The sequence below is a fragment of the Phodopus roborovskii genome, unplaced genomic scaffold (assembly GCF_943737965.1).
Source record: "Phodopus roborovskii unplaced genomic scaffold, PHOROB, whole genome shotgun sequence".
Classification (NCBI taxonomy): domain Eukaryota; kingdom Metazoa; phylum Chordata; class Mammalia; order Rodentia; family Cricetidae; genus Phodopus; species Phodopus roborovskii.
The window spans coordinates 32,227,336-32,248,328 of NW_026126470.1; the positions used below are offsets into that span (position 1 = coordinate 32,227,336).

At 43.9% G+C, this 20,993-nt stretch overlaps 1 protein-coding gene across 1 annotated transcript in view; it reads right to left on the bottom strand.

Moving 5' to 3' along the window:
- Window positions 1–20,993, bottom strand: part of Dscam (DS cell adhesion molecule) — a gene marked incomplete at its 5' end in the record, with an annotated part of 506,420 nt that overhangs the window by 206,745 nt on the left and 278,682 nt on the right. Inside the window, 5 exons of the mRNA XM_051191959.1 lie at window positions 5,232–5,507; window positions 6,248–6,544; window positions 10,633–10,908; window positions 11,867–12,145; window positions 15,783–15,929. Of these exons, the coding sequence (XP_051047916.1) occupies window positions 5,232–5,507; window positions 6,248–6,544; window positions 10,633–10,908; window positions 11,867–12,145; window positions 15,783–15,929 (1,275 nt within the window). The remainder of the gene's footprint in view (window positions 1–5,231; window positions 5,508–6,247; window positions 6,545–10,632; window positions 10,909–11,866; window positions 12,146–15,782; window positions 15,930–20,993) is intronic.

Below are 20,993 nucleotides of genomic sequence, written 5' to 3' on the forward strand. Positions count from 1 at the left end.
TTCATTGCTCTTTAATGAGAAATCCATGTGTCTCTGATTAAGGGTATCAAGGACTTAATAAGATATGAAGGGGGGTACACTCATGAATACTGGATATGGTAAATCAAGTTGCAGTGTCCATGGAAAGCCAGGGACCAATCACACACTGCTGCATGCCACCTGACCCATCTTTATCACCCAATAGAGCCATCTCCACCCTCCTTCCTCATAAGAGGTCACTTAGGCAGACAAGACCTCTATCAGGCCAGATAGCCCAAGGTCATGGGTGGATTGAATATCCACTACACTGCTCCTTGCTCCAACCTTGACTCCTCATGCAACAGGAGCTACTACTAAAAGACATGGATGTTCTGGGGTTGAAAGCCTTGACTATACTACCAGATGACTCCTTTCCTTTCTTCTGATTCTCTGATTATGCTTTAACTCCATGACAGAGGCAGTGTGAGCATTAATTAAGATGACACATAGGAAAGTGTTTTGTAAACTATGAAGTTTTATATCAATATAAATAGAAGGTGACATTTTTTTTATCTAGCAGCCAATTAACTTTCTTGGCACTGTTGGCCTACAGCAATTAGAGCACTCAGTCATGCAGTGTTCAAGTTCAGGGAGGCACTGAGTCAGGGAGAGAAAATTCTTTGAGATATGTTACATAAAACACTGCCTAAGATGAAATGAAAGGGAGGTCCTGACTTTCCCTTCTGCCTGTGCATTGAGAGTCAGCACAACCACACTGCTAAGTATGTTGAACATATTTCAGAACTGCTTAGCCTCAGCCATGATCAATAATTAGCAGATGGAATCAGTTGTTGAAGGATACCACCTCCAAATATCCAGACATATGCAACAAAATAAGCTGAGGGGCCATGACGATAATTTTAAAAATGATATACCAAAAATATTGTCTTCTATAAATAACATATAAATACTCATGAATTGACACATGCGCGCACACACACACAGCATGCATGCATATACACACACACATGTGTATTCAGTGTCTTGGAAGAATATCCTAGAACAGGATAAACATGGTTTGTTTTTATCATTTATAGCAGTACTATAGGAGTTGAGTGAGTCCAAGTCTATTTCCCAAGGAAATCAACTGTGTGTGTGTGTGTGTGTGTGTGTGAGAGAGAGAGAGAGAGAGAGAGAGAGAGAGAGAGAGAAAGAGAGAGAGAGAGAGAATGTGTGTGTATGTCTTAATGCCTTTGTGTGTGTCTTTGTGCATATGTTTGTGCATCTGCTCATCTTTGTCTTCATGTGTATGCATTTCTGTTTGTCTGTGTGCCTTTGGACACATGTCTATGTGTGTGCATGTGTTTATATGTATGATTATGTGTATGACTGTGTTTCTGTGTGTTTGTGTGCATGTGTTTATGTATGTGCGTGTTTATATGTGCAGATACATGCATGTATGTAAAGGACAGAGGATAATCTTGGTTATCTTCCCTCAAGTGATATCCACACTGTTTTCTTTTAGACAGTGCCTCTCACCACCCTGGGTCTAGATAAGCAGGCTAGGATGGATGGCCAGTGAATACCAGGTCTCTCCTGATCTCCACCTCCCCAGTTTGAGGATAACAAGTATGCATTACCATTCCTGCGTGTTTCTTATTAGTTCTCTGAGACTTTCTACCATGTATTTTGATTATATTTGACTCTCCTACATCTCCTGCCGATTCACCACTAGTCCCTAAACATCCAACTCTGTGCTCTCTTTTTAAAAAACTCCAGTTTTTGCTGCCCATATATTCTTGGATGCCTGGTCTCACGCAGGACTGTGGTAAACTTACCAGAGGCTTCAGTCTTAAAGCAAGCCCATTTTCCCTCTCTCAGGAGCTATCGCTTGCCAAAAGACCCGCAGCTAATGGTGCGATTTTTTGTGCCCCTCCCCATTCCAAGCTGGTATTTGGTATGGTTTGAGCTTGCTCAGGTCAACTGTACTAAACAGCTGGCAAACGTCTATTGCTGCAGGAGTGTGGCATGAACATCACAGAAACAACCAACACCTTATTTTCAAATGAAGGTCCTGAGGTTTCAAACTCAGGTCCTTGTGCTTGCAAGAGATGCACCATACGGACATCTCTCCCCTGCCTGGGGCAGCAGCTTATGAAGCTTCACATCGGCTCCTCTGAAATAATTCAATAAAGCTAAAATCGTTAATGGTACATAATTGTTACTCGTGTGAGCAACCAGAAGTCACCCTCAAACAAGAAATGCCACAGGCGCCTTCAACCAATAACGACTGCAGACATCTCGCCAGGGTATACACGTGTGAATGCAGCCTCAGACTCACAAATGCCCTTGTTGCCAGTTCTAAATCCAATTCAGGTTGTGTGGCTTTTCTGTCCAAAATTATCTGTCAAGCTCTTTCCAACTCAGAGAAGCAGCCCAGGTCCTCACACACCAAGTCCTGGCCTCCCACATCCCCTGTGGAGTGGACTCCTGTCATGGAGTTCTTCTTATGCTATCAGAGTGACTACCCTGCTTTCTCCAGCCTGCCAGGAGTATCCTTGACCATTGTTCCGTTTATGCTTGGTGCTTAGACTATTGTACACACCTGCACTCCAGCATCTCACTGTCTCCTAGACCCTTCCTTGATCACATACTTAAACGCTGCAAATGTGAAGATCTAGCCAGGCCTGCCTGCCAATATCCACTGCCCCAGAGGACACTGCACCGAAATACAGCATGTGATAACAGTTTCCTCTGGATATCCTCATATTGCAACTGATAATTTTGTAGTGCATTATGCGTGCTTCATAGAAACCACTAAATACAAGACTGCTTGGCTAATGTTTTTTTCTAAAATCATGCATATTGATTTTATAAGACCATATTATTCATTTGGGCCTAAGATATTTTGAGTTTGATTTTGACAGTTAACAGGACCAACATTAGCAGATCAATTTATACTGGTCTGGCAAGCTTTAAGACTAAAAGCTAATTATTGCATTGGCCCTTGCTTAAATTTGTGTCTCTGGAATTCAGTATTAAGATATTTGTATCAATCCAAATGACCATGTTTCCATCAGGTGCTCTGGAAGGAAGGGATCTAGAATTACAATCATTAGAATTTAACCATAGAGTGGGAAATTAGTAGCCGGCTACATTTTAAGCTATTTTTAAATACTTTCAAGTGTAGCTTTGAGATTTCTGGGGAATCTGTGCACATGTGAGGGGGTTCACCAGAACAAAGCCTCTCCCATTATGGCGTTGAGATGTTTCCTGCCTGTCCCTCTGTGTGGTCATTTGCACTAATGCTGTCACAGTGTCGTGAATGACATGACACCTCAGTCATCTATGGTAGTGGTCCTGAGACACAGCAGTGATCCCCAAGCGTTTCCCACTAACAAACTGAGGGGTTTGTTTCTGGGTCTCGGGTGGTTTTATTTGACCACTTGATGGAAAAAATGGCCAACACCCTAAGCAGCGTGAGAGGACAGTCATCTCTGAACAAAGTACCACGACCCGTGTGAATTCGAGCCACTATCTGCTTTGCTCGTGAAATTCCAACTGCTCTGCCCAGAATGGCTCCCTAAAATGACAACCACGCAGAGTTGTGTATCTGGAAGGTTCCGTTCTAAGAGAGAGGTGTGAGGTTGTCAACCTCTGGAGTCACAGTTGAGGGTGCCACAAATAACGAAACTCAAGTTCCGGTGGCTATGAGAGCGTGTGTTATTAATAATGTGGTATTTTGATGTTATACAAAGAACCATGTTAATATCCAAAAGAGCCTCACATCGCAGTGAGCCATTCATCTACAAATCTACAAATGTTGAGCCCAATCAGGAGATGGTGTATGGGTGAAGCACTCACCCGAGGGTGTGATGTATCTTACGGAAGTGAAGTGAAAACATCCACTGATGTGGCTCCCCTGTCTCCATGGCAACAGGCCCTTAGACTACTGCTGTGATTTCATTTTCTGCACGGTCATGCACACACACTCAGGTGCTTTATGGCTTATGTACTTGGCGTTTACATTTGTTTGATGGCTGCCTCTCCTGAAGAGAAGATCTTCCCAAAGGAAAGCTCACATTCCCAGTCACTGTCACATCCAGTGCTCAAGGCTGGTACCCAGCACGGCACAGATGCTTTACAAGTGATGAAGGCTTGAGCATCGCCAGAAGAGGACCATGCTTTCATCGAGCGTGATTCTGCTTTTTACCGGGGATTTATAGTTATTTAAGGAAAAATTAAGGTATGAGGAATTTAAGAAAGATCCAAAATGCATAGGTACAAATGTCTACTGTGCAGCCTTCCACATATTTTGCAATGAAGGGACATTTTTCTGTGAGTACATGTGTTTACAGATGCTCCTTAGACTAACAGTAAATCTAATATGTTTTGAAGAAAAGGAGGTTGGGGACATCTGTGGTGAAATCGATGCAGCTTTGCCACCAGGGAGCTAAAAGACAATTCCTAGCACCCTGAGAGAAGTCTGGCAGCTCAGGGAGGCAGCTCAGCATGGTTGGAGGAGGCTCATGCCATATGCAAGCTGTTTTAAAACACAGCAGAACCACTTTCATGGCGTATTGCTTGTAAAATGTTACATTGACACAAAACCTTTACTTTATGCTTGGCTGAGGGAGCTGACTTGGTAGGAAAAGGGGTGGCTCCCCCGGGCAATCCAATCTATGTCCTTGGTGGATGTGACACCCTGACGCTTGTTGAGGGCAAAGAGCTTTGTGGTTGTGTTGCAGAAACTTCAGAGATGACCCTGACTGTTGAAATCCCATATAGTATATGACATGATGCAATGGCTAATTTAGTTAGAAAGACTCTCTGGGGACCTGTTAGCCACAGACCCCCATGTGAGCCATAGGAATGCTGACCCTTCTCATTTGTCCACTCAAGATGAGTCCCTGTCCATCATCAAAGATCTCTTGCCATTGGTATCTAAAGAGCCTGCTGATGGTGTCTTCAGAGGAAGAAGGATGCATGCTCCAAAATGGTCTGATAGAAAACTAGACAGCCATGCCAACAACGAGTCTTCTGAAAATTTCAAAGCCACAAACTCACCTTCAGAGGAACTGGCACCAAGTTCAAAGCCTGTGAGGATCCAGGGTCATGGAGACAATATTTACCATGCCTCCCATCTACTAGTCTCCATGACTACCCAACTCTACCCAGATTCTGAGATGGCCCCATCCTAAGAGCTGGGCTCATGACAAGGCCAGGCTTGGAAAGGAGCGGTGTGTGTAGGATGGGTAGGGGGGCAGGGTTACCTTTCACCGTCACGTGGACACTCTGGCTAGTGGAGAGCTGTGGCTGTACCAGGACATTGCAGGTGTACTCCCCCTCATCAACTTCTTTCTGTACATCTGAGAGTTTCAGAGTCCCATTGTTCTCAAATGCCACCTGTCGGTGGTTGAAAGGAAGCAGATTGGCATTCTTGTACCACTTGATGGAGTAATACGGATAGCCAATCACACGGCAGTGGATGTATGTGTCCCGCCCTGCTATTGCAGTGATGTTCTTCATCGGTCTGATGCTTGCAGGCCCTGGAGAGACACAAGGGAACTCTTGAAAATAATTTAAGGGCGCATCTCATGGGAGGAAATGGGTACACCTTTCTTTTGGCGAAAACCAATTATTTTTACGTAAGTACACCTTTTTCTTTTTCATTCTTTTTTCTTTTCTTTTCTTTTTTTTGTATCAGATTCTTGGCATTCGGCATTTTCTACTAAAAATAAATCTTTTTCCTTTTACTACTCTCAAGTGAGTCAATGAATGCTCAGGTCTTTTCATGGGCTACATCTATGAGGATATTTTTGAACTGCAGGACAAAAGGCAGTTTGACTAATAAGGAGCAACTAGTCTACTCTGCATGGACATGCTCTTCTAGTGAAAGCACTGGCAACAGCTGATTGACTCTGTCAGGCGGGCAATGAAGATGGAGGTTATGCCGCTGCGCTAGGGATGTGCGTTGGATACCGTGGATGGGAAGGCTTACCATGGATGTCATGAGATGGGAGAAAAGGAAAGAGAAAAGGGCATGCAGAGCATGGACAGGTGGGTGTTAAGAGGACGGAAAATAGACAAGCTGACTACAGAGACCAGAATGCCATTGCCAACACCGGCCGTTCAGCGCCATTCCTAAGTAGGGGAGGAGAGGGCGGGGAGGAGGAGGGACGGCTCCTCCATCGCACGCACGTTGCAAGGCTCAGCCCGGAGCATGCAACACCCATCCCTGCTACAATGAGTTGTGTGTGTTTGTTCGAGGAGCTGATTTGACAAGCACCTCTTACGTTTATTCGAGCCTGGTACAGGACGACTCCGGCTGAGTTGTTGGCAGTGCAGCGGTAGACGCCCCCGTCCCGGACCTGGGAGCTGGAGATGTTCAGGTAGCTGACCACATTGCCCTCAGATGTGATCATCTGGCTGATGCGGTGGCCACTGCCCTTGAGAATGGGGTCATCATCCAGGGTCCAGGTGACTGTGGGCAAGGGTGTTCCCTTCACATTGCACACAAGGGACACTGGCTCTGCAGGACTCACCACTTTCTCGCTAAAGGCGGAAATGATTTTGGGAGTTCCATCTGTAGGGAGACAAAGCAGGAAAGGAACTGGAACACACACACATAATAAACTTCTGCTAGGTTCGTTGTTTATTGCTCGGGAGAAAGATGAGTGATTGGTCAGCACCTCCCCAAAGGGTCCTGCTGTAGGGAAAAAAACCAGTTTCCATAGGGACAGGAAAGAGTGCCTGGGAGATAACATCTCTTTCCTGATGGCCTTTGCAAGAAGGGAGGGTGATGCGATTCAAAAGCTTTGGATAAACGATGAGAGATCCTTCGACTGCAGTTCAAAACATGCATGTGCCCTCCCAAAGCTACAGATGAGAACTCTGCACACCCCAAGGGCTGCCCTCTCCATTTCCCCTCAATGTTTCTTTTAGAGATTGCGCACAGGGGACAGTTTAGAATAAAGAAAAGAAAGGTTTTGGGAGAGATGCTCTTAGCCTTGAACTCCTGTACGCTTCATTTCTCTGCACCAGGGTTCCTGAATGCTTGCTTGCTCGTTCCAGCCCAAGTGTTTGTGGCCGGAGGGGGCCCACAAATATGTCCCTCCTATGTGCTGGTTGGCAGCATAGAACCTTCGGGATGCAGACATTTTACTTCTATTTTCAGTGATGAAAAAAGAATTTGAATGGGGAGGGCCTCTGCCCTGCCCCGAATGATGTGCCAGACTTTGATGATCCCCCATGGAAGGGCTCACCATTCCTGGGAAGTGCATGGGGAATAAGATGGGGGGTAAGATGGGGGGATGTGAGGGAGGAGGATGGGAGAGAGAGGAACTGGGATTGGTATGTAAATTAAGATAGTTTCTAATTTAAATAAAATATACAATAAAAGAGAATTTGAAAATGTTAAAAATATACTTTCCCAGTCCCATGGGCATTACATAATATATTTACATCTATGTCTCTTTAATTCCCTGGAACTTAGAATATTCTTGAATGTTTCATATCTTGACCTGAAAAAATTTGAAGGATATTTTTGGTTGTTTCATGGACTGACTAGTTGTGCGCGTTTTATTTTGTTCATTCGTTTGTTTTGTTTTGTTTTATACTGCGGATTGAACCTAGGGCTATGTGTGCTAGGTAAAATTATTATTATTATTTAGAATTTATCATTTGTGTCTTCATTGAGGAGTGTCACTCAAATTTTCTCATCAGACTGACTTTCAGTTTTGGATTTGTAGATGTTTTCAAAATAATTTAATTTTTAGGTTATTCACCCTATTTTACACGTGTGGACATTTGGCTACACGTCCTTTGCATCTGTGTCCTGCCTCTAAATTACGGACAATTATCCTGTATTCCTTTAACACATCTATGGTTTAATATTACATGTTCAAGTCTAAATTGTATTATCAAATCATTTTTTTTTTAATGTAAGTTCTGGATGTTGGTTGTGTTGCTTTACTCACTTTTATATATGCTTGTTCGCATGGCTATTACTAGCTGTCGAAAATATTTCCTTTGCCTGTTGAATGCCCTGTATCCGTATGAAATTCAAATGACTTCTCCTGTGTGGACACATCTTGAGCTCACACCTACCACGCTCCATAGTGAGGGTTCAAAACTAGTAGAAAGAATCATCCAGCTTGGTTCTCTTTCCAAGCTGTGTGGCTTTTAGTCCTTTAGCCTCTTATATTTACACTGTAAATCAGCTCCCCACTATAAGGTCCCCCACTTTAGATAAGGCCTCTCTATGTAGCCAGGGTGGTCCCAAACTCGTGATTCCTCCCGCCTCGCTCTCTCACGCGCCGGTTTTTCTTATATGTCCGTTCCTTATAGGCCTGCTTTTGTTTAAACCATCAGATATATCTCAGTCGACGCACTGGCATCCCTCATCTGCCGATCCCGCTTCTGCTTTGTTTTGTTAGTTGCTGCTGCTTTCTTTTTAGCATGCCTAGTGCTTTTAAGTTGTATAGTTAGATTCCCATCCACACCGCGCAGACCGTGTGTGTCAGCCAAGTTTCCTAAGGTGGCTCATGAGAAGGTTAGGGGGGTTTTCTTACGGCATCTTTCCTTCCTGTAGGCTCTGGCACTTTGCTTCTCTTCCAGTGTCAGCACCACTGGACTTGGAGGCATCCTCAGAGGGAAGTTGAGCCGGTTGCAGCCACCTCTGTCCCTTCCTCTCAGTAGGAAGCCCATCACGGCTGTTTGCTCTGGGGTTTTCTCACTCTCTACACGATGTTTGTGCTTTCTAAGTGCCATTTTCAAATGCGCAAACGCTCACCTGGCTGCCGCCGCCCCCCGTTTCTTCACTCCTAGAACACGGACCACTTATCTCTTGCTTTCATTGTGTTTCCCTGATGTTCCGGTTCAACCACAAACCCACCGTTACGGGTTCCAGGGAATTCCGCTTCCTGGCAAAGGCTCCTAGAATGTTTACTCCATCCACAGTCATGGAGACTTCGCTGTATGCTGAATTATTATAATTGTGTTTTAATCCGGTTCTTATAGTGGGAACTATGAGAGCTGCCCGAGGGGATGCTGATCTGGCACGGCTGTGCATTAGGAACTAGATACGTATTCTTTCTTTTGTGACATTAGCACTCCCACCTCTCAGAAGACAGAAAAATGAAATGAATATTCTCACCCAGAACAGAACCTGCCACGAGACAAATAAGTTGCCGAATGTTCTTGCCCCTCCACCCCCACTTTTTCTATTAGAGTGGCTGGCTTTGTGGAGATGAAGGCAGACATTATTTCCCCAGTGCGACCAGGGAGTGTTTGCAATCTGCCCAGCTGTCACTTGGGTAACAGGAACCCTTTTGACATCATTGTGGATGATCAATATGCTCTTTAGGTTTTCTTAGTTACCCAAGGTAACAGGTTCTAGACAGGTAATCTCTTCCTTTTCTTCATCAGAGAAGCTAAAAATAGCGACTCCAGGAGGATCAGGTGGGCATCCTGACTAGCAGTTCCAGCTCCATGCGAACCAATTACATTTTTTTACTCTTCATGATTACGTGTGAAGTGGCATCAGGCATTTAACACAAGGGCTGTGCCTGCAAGTCATTTCACCTCTGCATCAAAAATCTCACTGTCTGCAGTAAGGCCTGGGTTAGCTTGCTGCTCCTTACAAAGTATCTGGGTTAGAGGCACAATAGTAGAACTATTCTCTTAGCATCAGGCAGATTTAAGCTTACTCACAGGAGATGATGGGTTTTACTTATTCTATCCTTGGGCTGTACAAAAAAATAATGCCATCACTTTCACCAATTGGTAATGGACGAATTTTAAATGATAGCTAATGATACAATTCCCATCAAGGCACACAAATACACAGGCAGGAGCCATTTCAACTCTTTGATGATGAATATATGCCTCACTTAAATGTCACCCGTCACAGATCCGTTCCCCAGAAGATGGATGAGCTGGAAGATTTAAGTACTCAGTAACCAGTTAAGAAAAGTAAACAGATTCTATGTTATTCTACTCCAAGGTGATTCCTCCTCACACATTAATCACAAGTAAGTCTGAGGACCAGGCTACAATGGCACCAAGAAGAGTTCCTATTTCCCTCCAAACAAGCATCAGTTGGAACTGAGGTTATTACTGACATTAACGTCTTCTCAAGTGTGTGAGAGTCCTGTCCATTCCTCACAGCTCAGGGAAGATTTGCCCATATCTGGGGACATTTAGTTAGTGTGTGTGTGTGTGTGTGTGTGTGTGTGTGTGTGTGTGTGTGTGTTTGGTCACAACTTGAAGGAGGAACTGTTGGCATCAAGAGGGTCAAGGTCAGAAATGCCCCTAAACACCCTTCATCGTACCTATCGGGTAGATCCCCCAACAAACATCTTATTTATACATCCCACGGCCCCCAAACAAAGTATCACTAAAACCACACACATCTGGAGGGTAATGAATTGGCAACAGAAGCCAAGGCTCTAGTTTCAAAAGTTGGTCTTTTTTAGCAAGTGACTTCGAACAGGAGTGGGAAGCATTCGTACAAACCTAGGTCATGCTTCTCATCCAACACTCTGCCATCCTCCCTCGTCGGCACCCTGTCTCGGCCTGTCTTCTCCCCTGAGTGGCCCTACGTGGCCCTCTCCCCGTCCCATGCTCCACTGGATTCTGTTTGGGGTGCGCCCTCCGATGCTGCCCACTGACCTTCAAGGACCACCTGGACGTAGTCTTGAGCAGACAGCTTATCCTTGCGCACAAAGCACTGGTAGGCGCCTCCGTCACTCTTGACCATGTGATCCATTATAAGGTTTGCGTGGTTCAGTCCTGTGATCCTCACATTTTTCCCAGGGTTGAGGATTTCGCCATTTCGGTACCAGGAGAGTTCCTGGTCCTCGTTTCCAGTCACGCTGCAGGACAAGGAGACCTGGCTGCCCACGCTGCTTTTAACCTTCCTGGGACTGATGGTGGCTTTCAATGGCTCTGGTGAGTTAGGAAAGACAGAGAAAAAGTTAAACATCACTAGGTTTGGGCATCGCTTAAATAACACACCCGGCTTTCGCTGGGGCCAAGGTATAACTGCCAGGGCACTTCATTTGGATCCCACATTAGTTGTGTTTGTGGGGAGGGGTTCCTATGTTAGTGCCATTTGGGAGGACCATATCAGTGTTATGTGGGGTACCACTTTGCTTGGAAAGACCCTCCTTGCTGTTCGGTTGCAAGCGCCCTTCTGGGCATGTGAAGTTGGCCAATTCACTTTGTTTTGGTTTCCATATTAGTAAATTTGAGGATGTTGGACTAGGTCAGAGTGCACTCCACAGCTCTGCATCCCTGCATCCCAACAGGTCATCAGCATCCCCTGCACATTTCTCCAGGCCATAGCTAGGCCTTGGAGATGAAAAGAACATTCTGTACAAAGTACTACAGAGCCAATTACTGACATCCACACATGAGCTATGACACATTAGTGCTTCCCTCACACAAAAAAAAAAATAAATATAAAAAGAAAGAGAGAGAGAGAGAAACTGTGCCCAAGTCTCGTGTCTGCATAATTTAGAGCCTACATTTCTGCAGACTGAGAAATTTAAAGTAACTTCTAGAAAGAGGCTAAGACAAACCATTTGCCTGATTTCCATCACTAAGCTACCAACCCACCCTCTCCCTTCTCTGTTTTCAGAGGTGGCCACTGTGAATGACAGCTGTGTGGTATTTTCTTGGGAAGGCAGCCTTCCTGTGGCCTCATGAAAACCTCAAGGTGTGGCCATCAGACAATCAATTCTAAGTTCAAAACCAGGCTGTGTAACCATGTGTGCAATTTCCCATCTTCCAGGGTACCATGGATGTAGGTCGGATGCAGTCTATAGGGAAAGATGAAGATTAGCTTCTGTACAACACCAACCATGCAACCAACGCCACCTTTTCCAGTTACCGTCCAACTTACGTTTTACGTACAGACGGCCTATCACCTTGGCAGTGCCGTATCGGTTGGATACTTCGCACACGTAGCTGCCTGAGTCTGAGGGGCGGCTGTTCTCAATGAGCAGCCCCGTCACTGTCTTCTGGAACCTCCCAGAAAGTTCCAGGGGCATGTTGTCCTTCAGCCAGCGGTAGTCTGGCTCGGGGTGCCCAAGCGCTTTGCAGGGCAGCTCCACACGCTGTCCTGCCATGGCTTTGCGATGGTCAAACCCATCCAGGATGGATGGGGCTGAGTTCGTTGGGTCTGTAGAGGGAAAACCAGACTATCAAAGGCCAAGGATGGGGAGTATGTGTGGCCACTGGGAACCACGCACGGGCTTTCACACAGCATCCTTGCATCTCCCACCGTGGCAACGAATCTTTAAAACAGACAGACAGATCTATCGTGTTCATAACTCACGAAAGCCTAGACCCTCGTCAGAGCTCTGGCTCGTGATTCTTGCTTTGCAGAAAATACCCAGAGTCAGTGTGCTTTGACAGGAGTTGTCAGCTCAGCTAAGAGGGGATTATATTTTGGTGATGGAACATATCACACAGCTCCTCTCAACAATGGCAAAGAGAGCTGTTAAATTAGCAAAATTCATTTCACAAGATAAAGGGGTTTAGATTAATGTTTCTTTATTCATCTTAGATGTTTTAGACTTATTTACCTTTAGTTAGAAGTATTGACTGTACATTTTTGAGGGGAAGTTGGTATAATATTTCAATAGATTCGTACAACTGGTACTGATCAAATCCAAGTTCAGTTTGGGTTTGTTGTTTAAGGGTCACATACAAATGGGGACACAAGGTCCTTGCCTTTTTCTGCTTGACTTGTTTTACTTAATATCACAGTCCTACTTTTGTCCATGGGGCTGCAAATAATGGGATTTCATTTCCCTCCATGGCTAAAGAACTCCATACTGTGTATGACACATTTTTCCTTGTCTTTTTTCCCCCATCTGTTAATAGCCTAAGTCTATGTCACATCTAAGCTAGTATACACAGCTCTGGAATCAATGTGGCCATGCCAGGATCTCTGTCACATGCCATTTCTGTTGGGTCTATACCCACAAGACTGGGAAAGCTGGATCAGGAGGCAGATCTGATTTTAGCTTTGCAAAGACTTCCCATGCTGTTTCTGTGGTGGTTATGCTAATTTACATTCTCACAGTGGGAGAAGGGAGTTCTTGCTTCTCCATGCTCTTTCTAACTAGATTGGAAAAAAAAAAATACTTACTAGATATTCAGCTAACACAGGCTCTATATCCAGCAAAGGTAAGGAACTCCAGAAAACAAACAAAAAACATTTAAAGTGTTAAGAAAATCCAAATAATAATCAATTTAAAAGTTAACAGATGTTTATCAGAACAAGAAATACCAAGCGACAACAGGTATATATCAATAGCAAACAGGGAAATGCAAATCCAGCTGCAGTGAAACTCCATCTCACATCGAAAGGCCAGTTTAAAAAAAAAAAATCATCCCTTTTCCTAACAACCAAGGCCCTAACTGGGATCAAAGTCAAGAAGTCAGCTATTTGTACATGTCCCAGAGGTGGTAAAAGAAAGCACCTGCCACCACCTCCAGACACCCAGCACTTTATAAAAATGGACAGTGTTCTGTGTCCCCAATGTCCTTCCCCTACAGAATCAAAAAACAGCTCATCTTGAAAAATCAACTTAATCCCCTGCTTCTCTCCCTAAGGAAACCCAGCCACTTTCCCTACTCCTACCTACAAACCCCACTCAAATCATACATTCTCTCCCACCTGACCATGGTGTGTCCAGGCCTTGAGGTACCCAGAGTCTAGGGCAAGCACTCTAGAGTCAGAAAGGGGAACATGGAAGAAGAGACAGCACATCCTGTCCCTTGCAGCCATTACCTCAGAACTGAACCTTTCCTTCGGGAGGGAGGAGGGATGCTTCCAAGATTCGGGAAGCTCATGAAACTTTACGGGACTCGGCAAAATTCAGAAGTCCCAGAGAGACTAAAAAAAGGAGGAAGCAAGCTGGACATGAGCACCGGGAGAGAACACGCAGTTCATGTTTCCACTTGTTGAAAGTTGACCCTCGGTGATGACAGGTCTCCCCTGTCCCAGATTCCACGTTAATTTCAGGTATCCCTCAAGTCTCCCTGTTCTGAGTCAACCTGACCCCCGGCTCTGTGATGGTGTAAGTGCAAAACATCAGTGGGGAAGGGGTTGAATCATTGTACCATTAAGAACAGATAGAAAGAAGACAAACTACTAGAGTGACCCAGGTCACTATTACTTATCCCATAATTTAAAAATGTCTGCTCTCTCTCAATTAGGAGCTGGAGCTGACTAACCAAAGAGTACTTCCCTACTAGATTTCTGCTGTGCGTTTATGTGCCCCTGGCTTAGTATTACCGTTGTCTGCGCTCTCTGCCAGGCCACTCAGTCTAGCCATGCCTGCTGAGTCTGAGCTTCTGCTTTGATGCTGCATTGCAATCTTCTGCTTGTCCGTACCCACCTCTCGTTTATTCCTTTACTTTTGCTAGCATTCACAGCTCACCATTCAAAGCACAAAGCGCCAACTGTCATAAGCCATTCCAGACTGCGCAGAACAGGGGCCAGGCCCATCCCAGCTTAGGTTGCACAGGGCTTTCAGTCTGGGTGTGCACAGTGGTGCCTTCTCACAACACAGCAGGCCAGGGAAATGGAGAGTAGACTGGAGTCAGAGGCAGGCTCCCACTGCAAAGGCTGGGCCTGAGACCTTGGTGCCCTATTTTCACCTCTCAAGATCCACCTCCTAAGGGTTTATCTCCTGCTTTCCAGGGAGTAAGTCCCCAAAATACAAGCCTGTGGCTGACTTCTGAAAACTACAGTGTTGCTGATCCTGGCCCCCAGAGGCTCATGGCCATCCCATAATACAAGATTATCTGGTGCAACTTTAAGAGTCTCCCTAAGTCTCAAAGTTCAAGGTTTCTCCAGAAACTGAAGGCAACGTCTTAACTGTGAGCCTCTATAAGCATGGCAACTCAAAAGAGAAAGATAGAAACTAGCAAGGAAATACTGGACCAAAACCTTTCAAATTCCAGGACAGCAAACACCAAATCCCGGGGTTCTACAGCCTGTATCCAGGGCAAATACGGTGAGAACTCCAATAGTCTTACACAGCCCTGCTATCACAGCCTTGGACTCCTCATTACACATGGTCTCCTTCTTGGGCCAGTTCAACCCAGGGCCTTCAGCCTCCCTAGAAAGATCTCCCACTTCCCTGGCATCTCTGACACCCCGGGAACTGACTACAACTTCGTCTTCACCTTCATGAGTAGTCTGCTCAGGTGCTCTCCACAGGGAATATGACTGCACAATGCATTGTGTGGCTTTCCAAGCTTTCCTTACAAAAAAAATTAATCTTGGTATAAATCTCTACGCTCCTGTACCTGACAAAAAGTAGGGCCGACACCACATTCTGCTGCCTACTTAAGGCTCTGAGAGCCTAGGCGCATGATCTGAAAAGAACATGTCCCTAGACAGCTTTGTCCCAACAGGGCCTTTGAGTTAGCAGGACCAGAAACAGGCTGGTGCCGGCTGTGTCCCTCCATGATGAACAAATAAACATACAAACATGGAAGACAAGGGCATGGGGCATGCCTTCCAAAACTGAAAATCATCTCAGAAAAACAAAAACAAAAACAAAAACAAAACAAAACAAAACAAAAAAAAGAACGTACAGCCTTGCAAACTGTAAAATGAGCTGTGTGTTCGTATTGCTATGTGGATGCTGGCTTGAAGGACGTTTATGATCTACGGACCTGGAGGCAGCAGCTGACGGTTTCCCCTTAGTCACTGATCCTTCAGTTTTGGATGAGGCATCAAGGGCTAACAGAAGGGGAGCACAAAGCAAGGGGCAGCCCCGAGACCAAGCTCTCACCTGACACGAACAGTCTCGCGCTGTTGCTTTGTCTTGTCTCCCCTGTGTATCTGTGCCGCGTGATGCAGCGGTAGTTGTACAGCCCGTCTTCGTTCTGTACATCTTTAATATACAAGGCTCCCGTGGATGTGATGAGAAATCTAGATCCTGAAACAGACAGAAGAAATGACTTTGTAAGAAAGAAAAAGAAAGAAAGAAAGAAAGAAAGAAAGAAACAAACAAACAAACAAACAAAGAAAGAAAGAAAGAAACAAAGAAGGGTAGACACGGACCCCTATAAATGTTGCGTTAAACCTGCAGGTTAAGTGTCTCTCTCAACCCTCATCAGGAAAGCTTCTTTCCACAGTAGACACGGTTAACACAGAGGCCCACACAACTGGTCAAGGTGCAGGGAATGAGGCTTCAGGACTCTCTCATCCATAAATGAAACACTGATTTCTCACCCCCTCCCCGACAGCTCAGGGATCTTGCAGAAGGGTTAGACTACTATCCCTTTGAAAATATAGACTCCTAAATTTACACTATAAAAATATAAACTTCTAAACACATCACACTGTTCAGTTAAAACCTGATAGTAAAACAAGGAAAGGTCTAGAAAATGCCCTTGGCACGAAGTCCTTGTCATCTACAGGAGTGTGTCTTAGGCCACTATTATCACTACTGGGATTGTTTGTGGAATATTTCTACATGGGATATGATTCCACCTGAAAGATAATGGGATTTGTGTCTGGGAAAAGACTAGAGTACAAAATAATAATAATAACAACAATAATAATAATAATAATAATAATAATAACATCTTTCATTTCTGTTTTCTTCTGAGTTCAGTTGAAAGCTTCTCTGGTTTATTGTTGTATAATTATCAGAAGTCTTGATTTTATAGACACACACACACACCACTCTGTGTGTGTGTGCGCACTCATGTCTGTGCAGATGTACATACATCTTTATATCTGTGCCTGTTCATACGTGTGCAAGTTGTCATGAATCTTCATATCTGTTTATATTCACGTGTATGGCAGGTATACATGCATCTTCATATCTGTGCATGTTCATGTGTGTGACTACATAAGTGAGTTTACATGTATCTGGAGGCCAGATAGTATTGTCATTCCTGAGGAGATGTGATGGCTCATATTAATTGTCAACTCAAATTGATCTGGAATCAATCAAAATGCAAGTCACTTGGGTTTTCCCTTATCAGATTATCTGAAGTAGGATACTGTTACAAGTAAGGTTTTCTTGCTGGCCTGGACCTACCATGGCGCCAGCCCCAATTAACACACAGAGACTCTGTATTAGATATAATGCTGTTGGCCAGTTACTAGTTTCTTATTGGCTAGCTCTGTCTTAAATATTAACCCATTTCTATTAATCTAAGTGTTTCCACGTGGTCTCATCTTACCAGAGAGTGGGGCCGGCATCTGCTCTCTCCAGTCTCTACATGCTGACTCCTCCCTACTACTTCCTCGAATCCTCCTTGTCTCCTAGTCCCGCCTATCTTTCTTTCCTATTGGCCAACAGTGCTTTATTCATTAACCATTATGAGAAACATATTTACAGAATGACATCTCCCATCAGGATACCTATTCTAAATACAGGCATCATCTTCTACCCAGATGGAAGAGGGCAACTGTGTTTATTCTCACTCCTTCTAGCAAGCTCAACTATCCCAAAGATGCTGTATTTATTTGCTGATGCTAGACCTGGCTTTTTTGGGCTCAGCCCACTGTGAGTGACACCATCCCTTGACAGGTGGGCCTAGACTGTTTAAGAAAGGTAGATGATAAGCTAGTAGGTAGCATTTCTTTGTTTTTTGTCTGCTTCATGCTCTTGCCTTGAGTTCCCACCTTGACTTCCCTCCATAGATTGCAAGCTAAATACTTTCTTGCCCAAGATGGTTTTGGTAATGGTGTTTTAGTTTTATCACTGCAGAAAACAAGCTAAAAAATGGTATGTTTATCACACACATACATACATATAGAGAGAATGTGTTTCTCATTAACTTGGAGCTCACTGATTCAGCAAGACTGACCATTAAGACCTGAGGATAGGCCTGTCTCCACCTCCATGGTTTGCAGGCATCAAATTCAGTGACTTAATGCTCACAAGGTGAGTATTTTGCAGAGAATGATTTCCAGTGTCGAGTTTCACTGATTTGGGGGGTCTCAAATATTTCTTCTGCAGGCATTATTCTCTCATAATCCCTGTCTTGTAAGTACCCCACATTATTCATAAGGAAGTTGCACTGATAAAATGGAAATAGCTAAATTCTTATTCAATATAAAAGCAATTCAAAAATAACAAACATGAAAAAGGTCAATAAAGACAAATCCTGCTTTTGCATAGAGCTTAAAATTTTTGGAGGCAGCATAAATATATTTAAGTAATATTTAAATTAACATGGAGACTATTCTATAAATCCATTTATTTTAAAAATGGGAAAACATGCTTAAATGATAGTAGGCTAAAAAAAAAAATCCTCCAAGTTCTGTACTGTCAAAAGAAATGCAATGAGAAACCTTTTACCTCCCGTTGTGTATCATCATACTGCAAAAGTATTTATCAATATATATTGTGTAGAACAGAAACGTTTCTTTTTCAACATATTTTACATGGACATATAGTGCTTCAATAACTCCATCGTTTGTAGTGCAGTGACAGACAAGAGGGACGAAAAGGAAACGTGCAGATACTGTCATTTTTCGAGTATGGAGCATTTCCACGAGAATTGGCAGGGCAGCAGCAGGGAAGACATTAGCGGATGGCCATCTGTGATGGCTCTTGAGCAGAGGAGGAGCAAACCCTCGGTGGCAGCATCAGAGCTGCACCAGTCCTGGGCACGCTCCCTCTGCGCTGCTAACTTGGCACATGAAGCAGACTCATAGGACATTATTTCAGAAGAACTGGAATCTTCTTTTGCTGTGAACACTCTCTGAGGAGTTCAGAGAATGGAGAAGGAGCTGACCTAGCTTGACTTTCATGACCTCTCCTTTGCCACTGGCCACTGAATTCCATCTTGAAACAGATCGATATTTTAAAAGTGAACACAAGATAGAAGAATAGAGGCTTTTCATCGTCATTAGGCATGAGAGCCCATGGTTCCTGGGCTGTCTCAACTCCAAGGTGTGTAGACCCTTAGGGGACAATGAGAAGTGAGCAAAGCCCTATGATGCACTGTCTCTTTGGTCCCAAGAACTCCTCCTCTGTCCCTTGGCTTTCTCCTGCCCATTGCCTGCTGCTCTCCATCAGAGGCTCTTGAGTCATGCATAACAGATGGTTTGTTCGTATTCTTATATGGTTCTAAACTTATTTTGACTTAAGTAAACATGGAAGCATGGATTATTAGAGGTATTAAAATATGACACTCCTACACACACACACACACACACACACACACACATACACACACACACACACACACACACACCTTGACTCTTGAAAACTCCTGGTACCACAATTGCCCAAAGGCAAATTTTATAGTTATCGTTATTTTTTGACATAGGTCACAGGGAGAAGCAATAGAGTTTTACAGGAAATATTAATCAGGTATAGTTTGTAAATTTTGGCAAGTTAGACACTCTGCAAACCAGCCACCAGGAAAATAGCAGTGAGTGGTCTTTGACTTTGAGGTAGTCTCTGTGAACATCAATGATGACTGCATTATGCTGCTATTATGGGATGTCTGAGATACATCCCTGGCTTTTCAACACATATGAAGTAGTCCCTGAGCTCTTAGGTACTTAAGCCCCTCAACCTGATATCCATTGCTATTCTGCTGCTTGCTTCTCTACCTACCAGACTGTTGTCAGTTACCATTGCCTAAGTTACTACTACCCTTGTCCTGATACTTGTGTGATGTGTTTAGTGTCCAAAGTGAAGAAACAGGTGCATAGTTAGGACTCTGAATAGGCTGTAGGGGGTTCTTGAGGCACCCTGCAGTCTTTTAATATGAGCATTGTTCTAGGACCACTAAAATAAGTCATTGACAAAGTCCTAGTCCAACTGGCCTGCCTAGATGCACCAAATGGGTTGGTAGTTTTCTATCTAGAGACACAGGACTATCTAAAAGAAATGGACATTTGCACAGTGGCAACTGTAGGACCCCTCAGGATGGGAGTTCTATGGTCATGTGCCTCCCTGTTGTGGTGCTAGGGGGTGGAAATCCCACAGGACAATGTTGTCTGAAGCTAAGCCATGGTTTGTTCCAATTGCACCAAAGGCATAGATTAAAACAACAGGCATTCGAGAGCTCTGTTTTGATGTAGTATGGGTAGTAGAAAGCCCCAGGTTTAGCAGCTGAGCTGCAAAAAGCTGGTGTGTGTTATGCTTGATGATTAATGCTCCTCTGCTATATATAGATGAGCAGGTAGCCAGGGCCCAGCGGCATGCTCATCCCTTGAACTAGCAACACTCTGAAGTCCAAAAATGCAAACTGGCATAAGACAATGCCCTCTCATCAAGGGGCTTCTATCTTAAACAGTCTTGAGTTTTAGGTTTAAAAACATGAAAGAAGGGAGGAAAGAAGTTGAAATTTATCCTCAAAAGTGTGTGCACTCTTTGCATCAATCTAAATTTTTAACTACATCTAGTGATATCTATTATTAATTTTCTCTACTTGGCTAATTTGGATCAGTCTCTTATAAATAATCAAACTGTAAACTCTTTTCAGTTGTATGAGGTGGACCAAGCTTCCCTTCTTTGAGAGATCTCCCAGGGTCACAGAGAAAACCCAGGCTCCAGAATCCAATAGAAATGAACACTAAGCTATCTCGTAGCTTTCCTGCTGTGTGATGCTATTCAAAATATTCAACTCTCTAAACTTTGGTCTGTTCTTCTAAGACAGACAGGAGATCAGTTCTAACAGAAGGTTAGATGATGGCACAGATATCAGGCAGACAGTTGTGTCTCCAATTTCATGCGAGAGAAGTAATAAGATGTTGTATATCCTGAAGTAACTATGAAAGAGTAAGCTTCAAACAGCTCATCATAAAGAACGCTATGTAATATGGTAGATATGCAAATGAGCTTGATTTAATCATTTCACATTTTGTGCACAGATACATACAAAAGATTGAACTTCATAAATATGTGCAATTGTGATTTGTCAACTAAAATACTATTGATAAGAACATGCAAACATAAACATGACAATGAATAGCATGATCATTCTGATCTGATAAGGCATTCATCAATGTGTGTAATCCATGT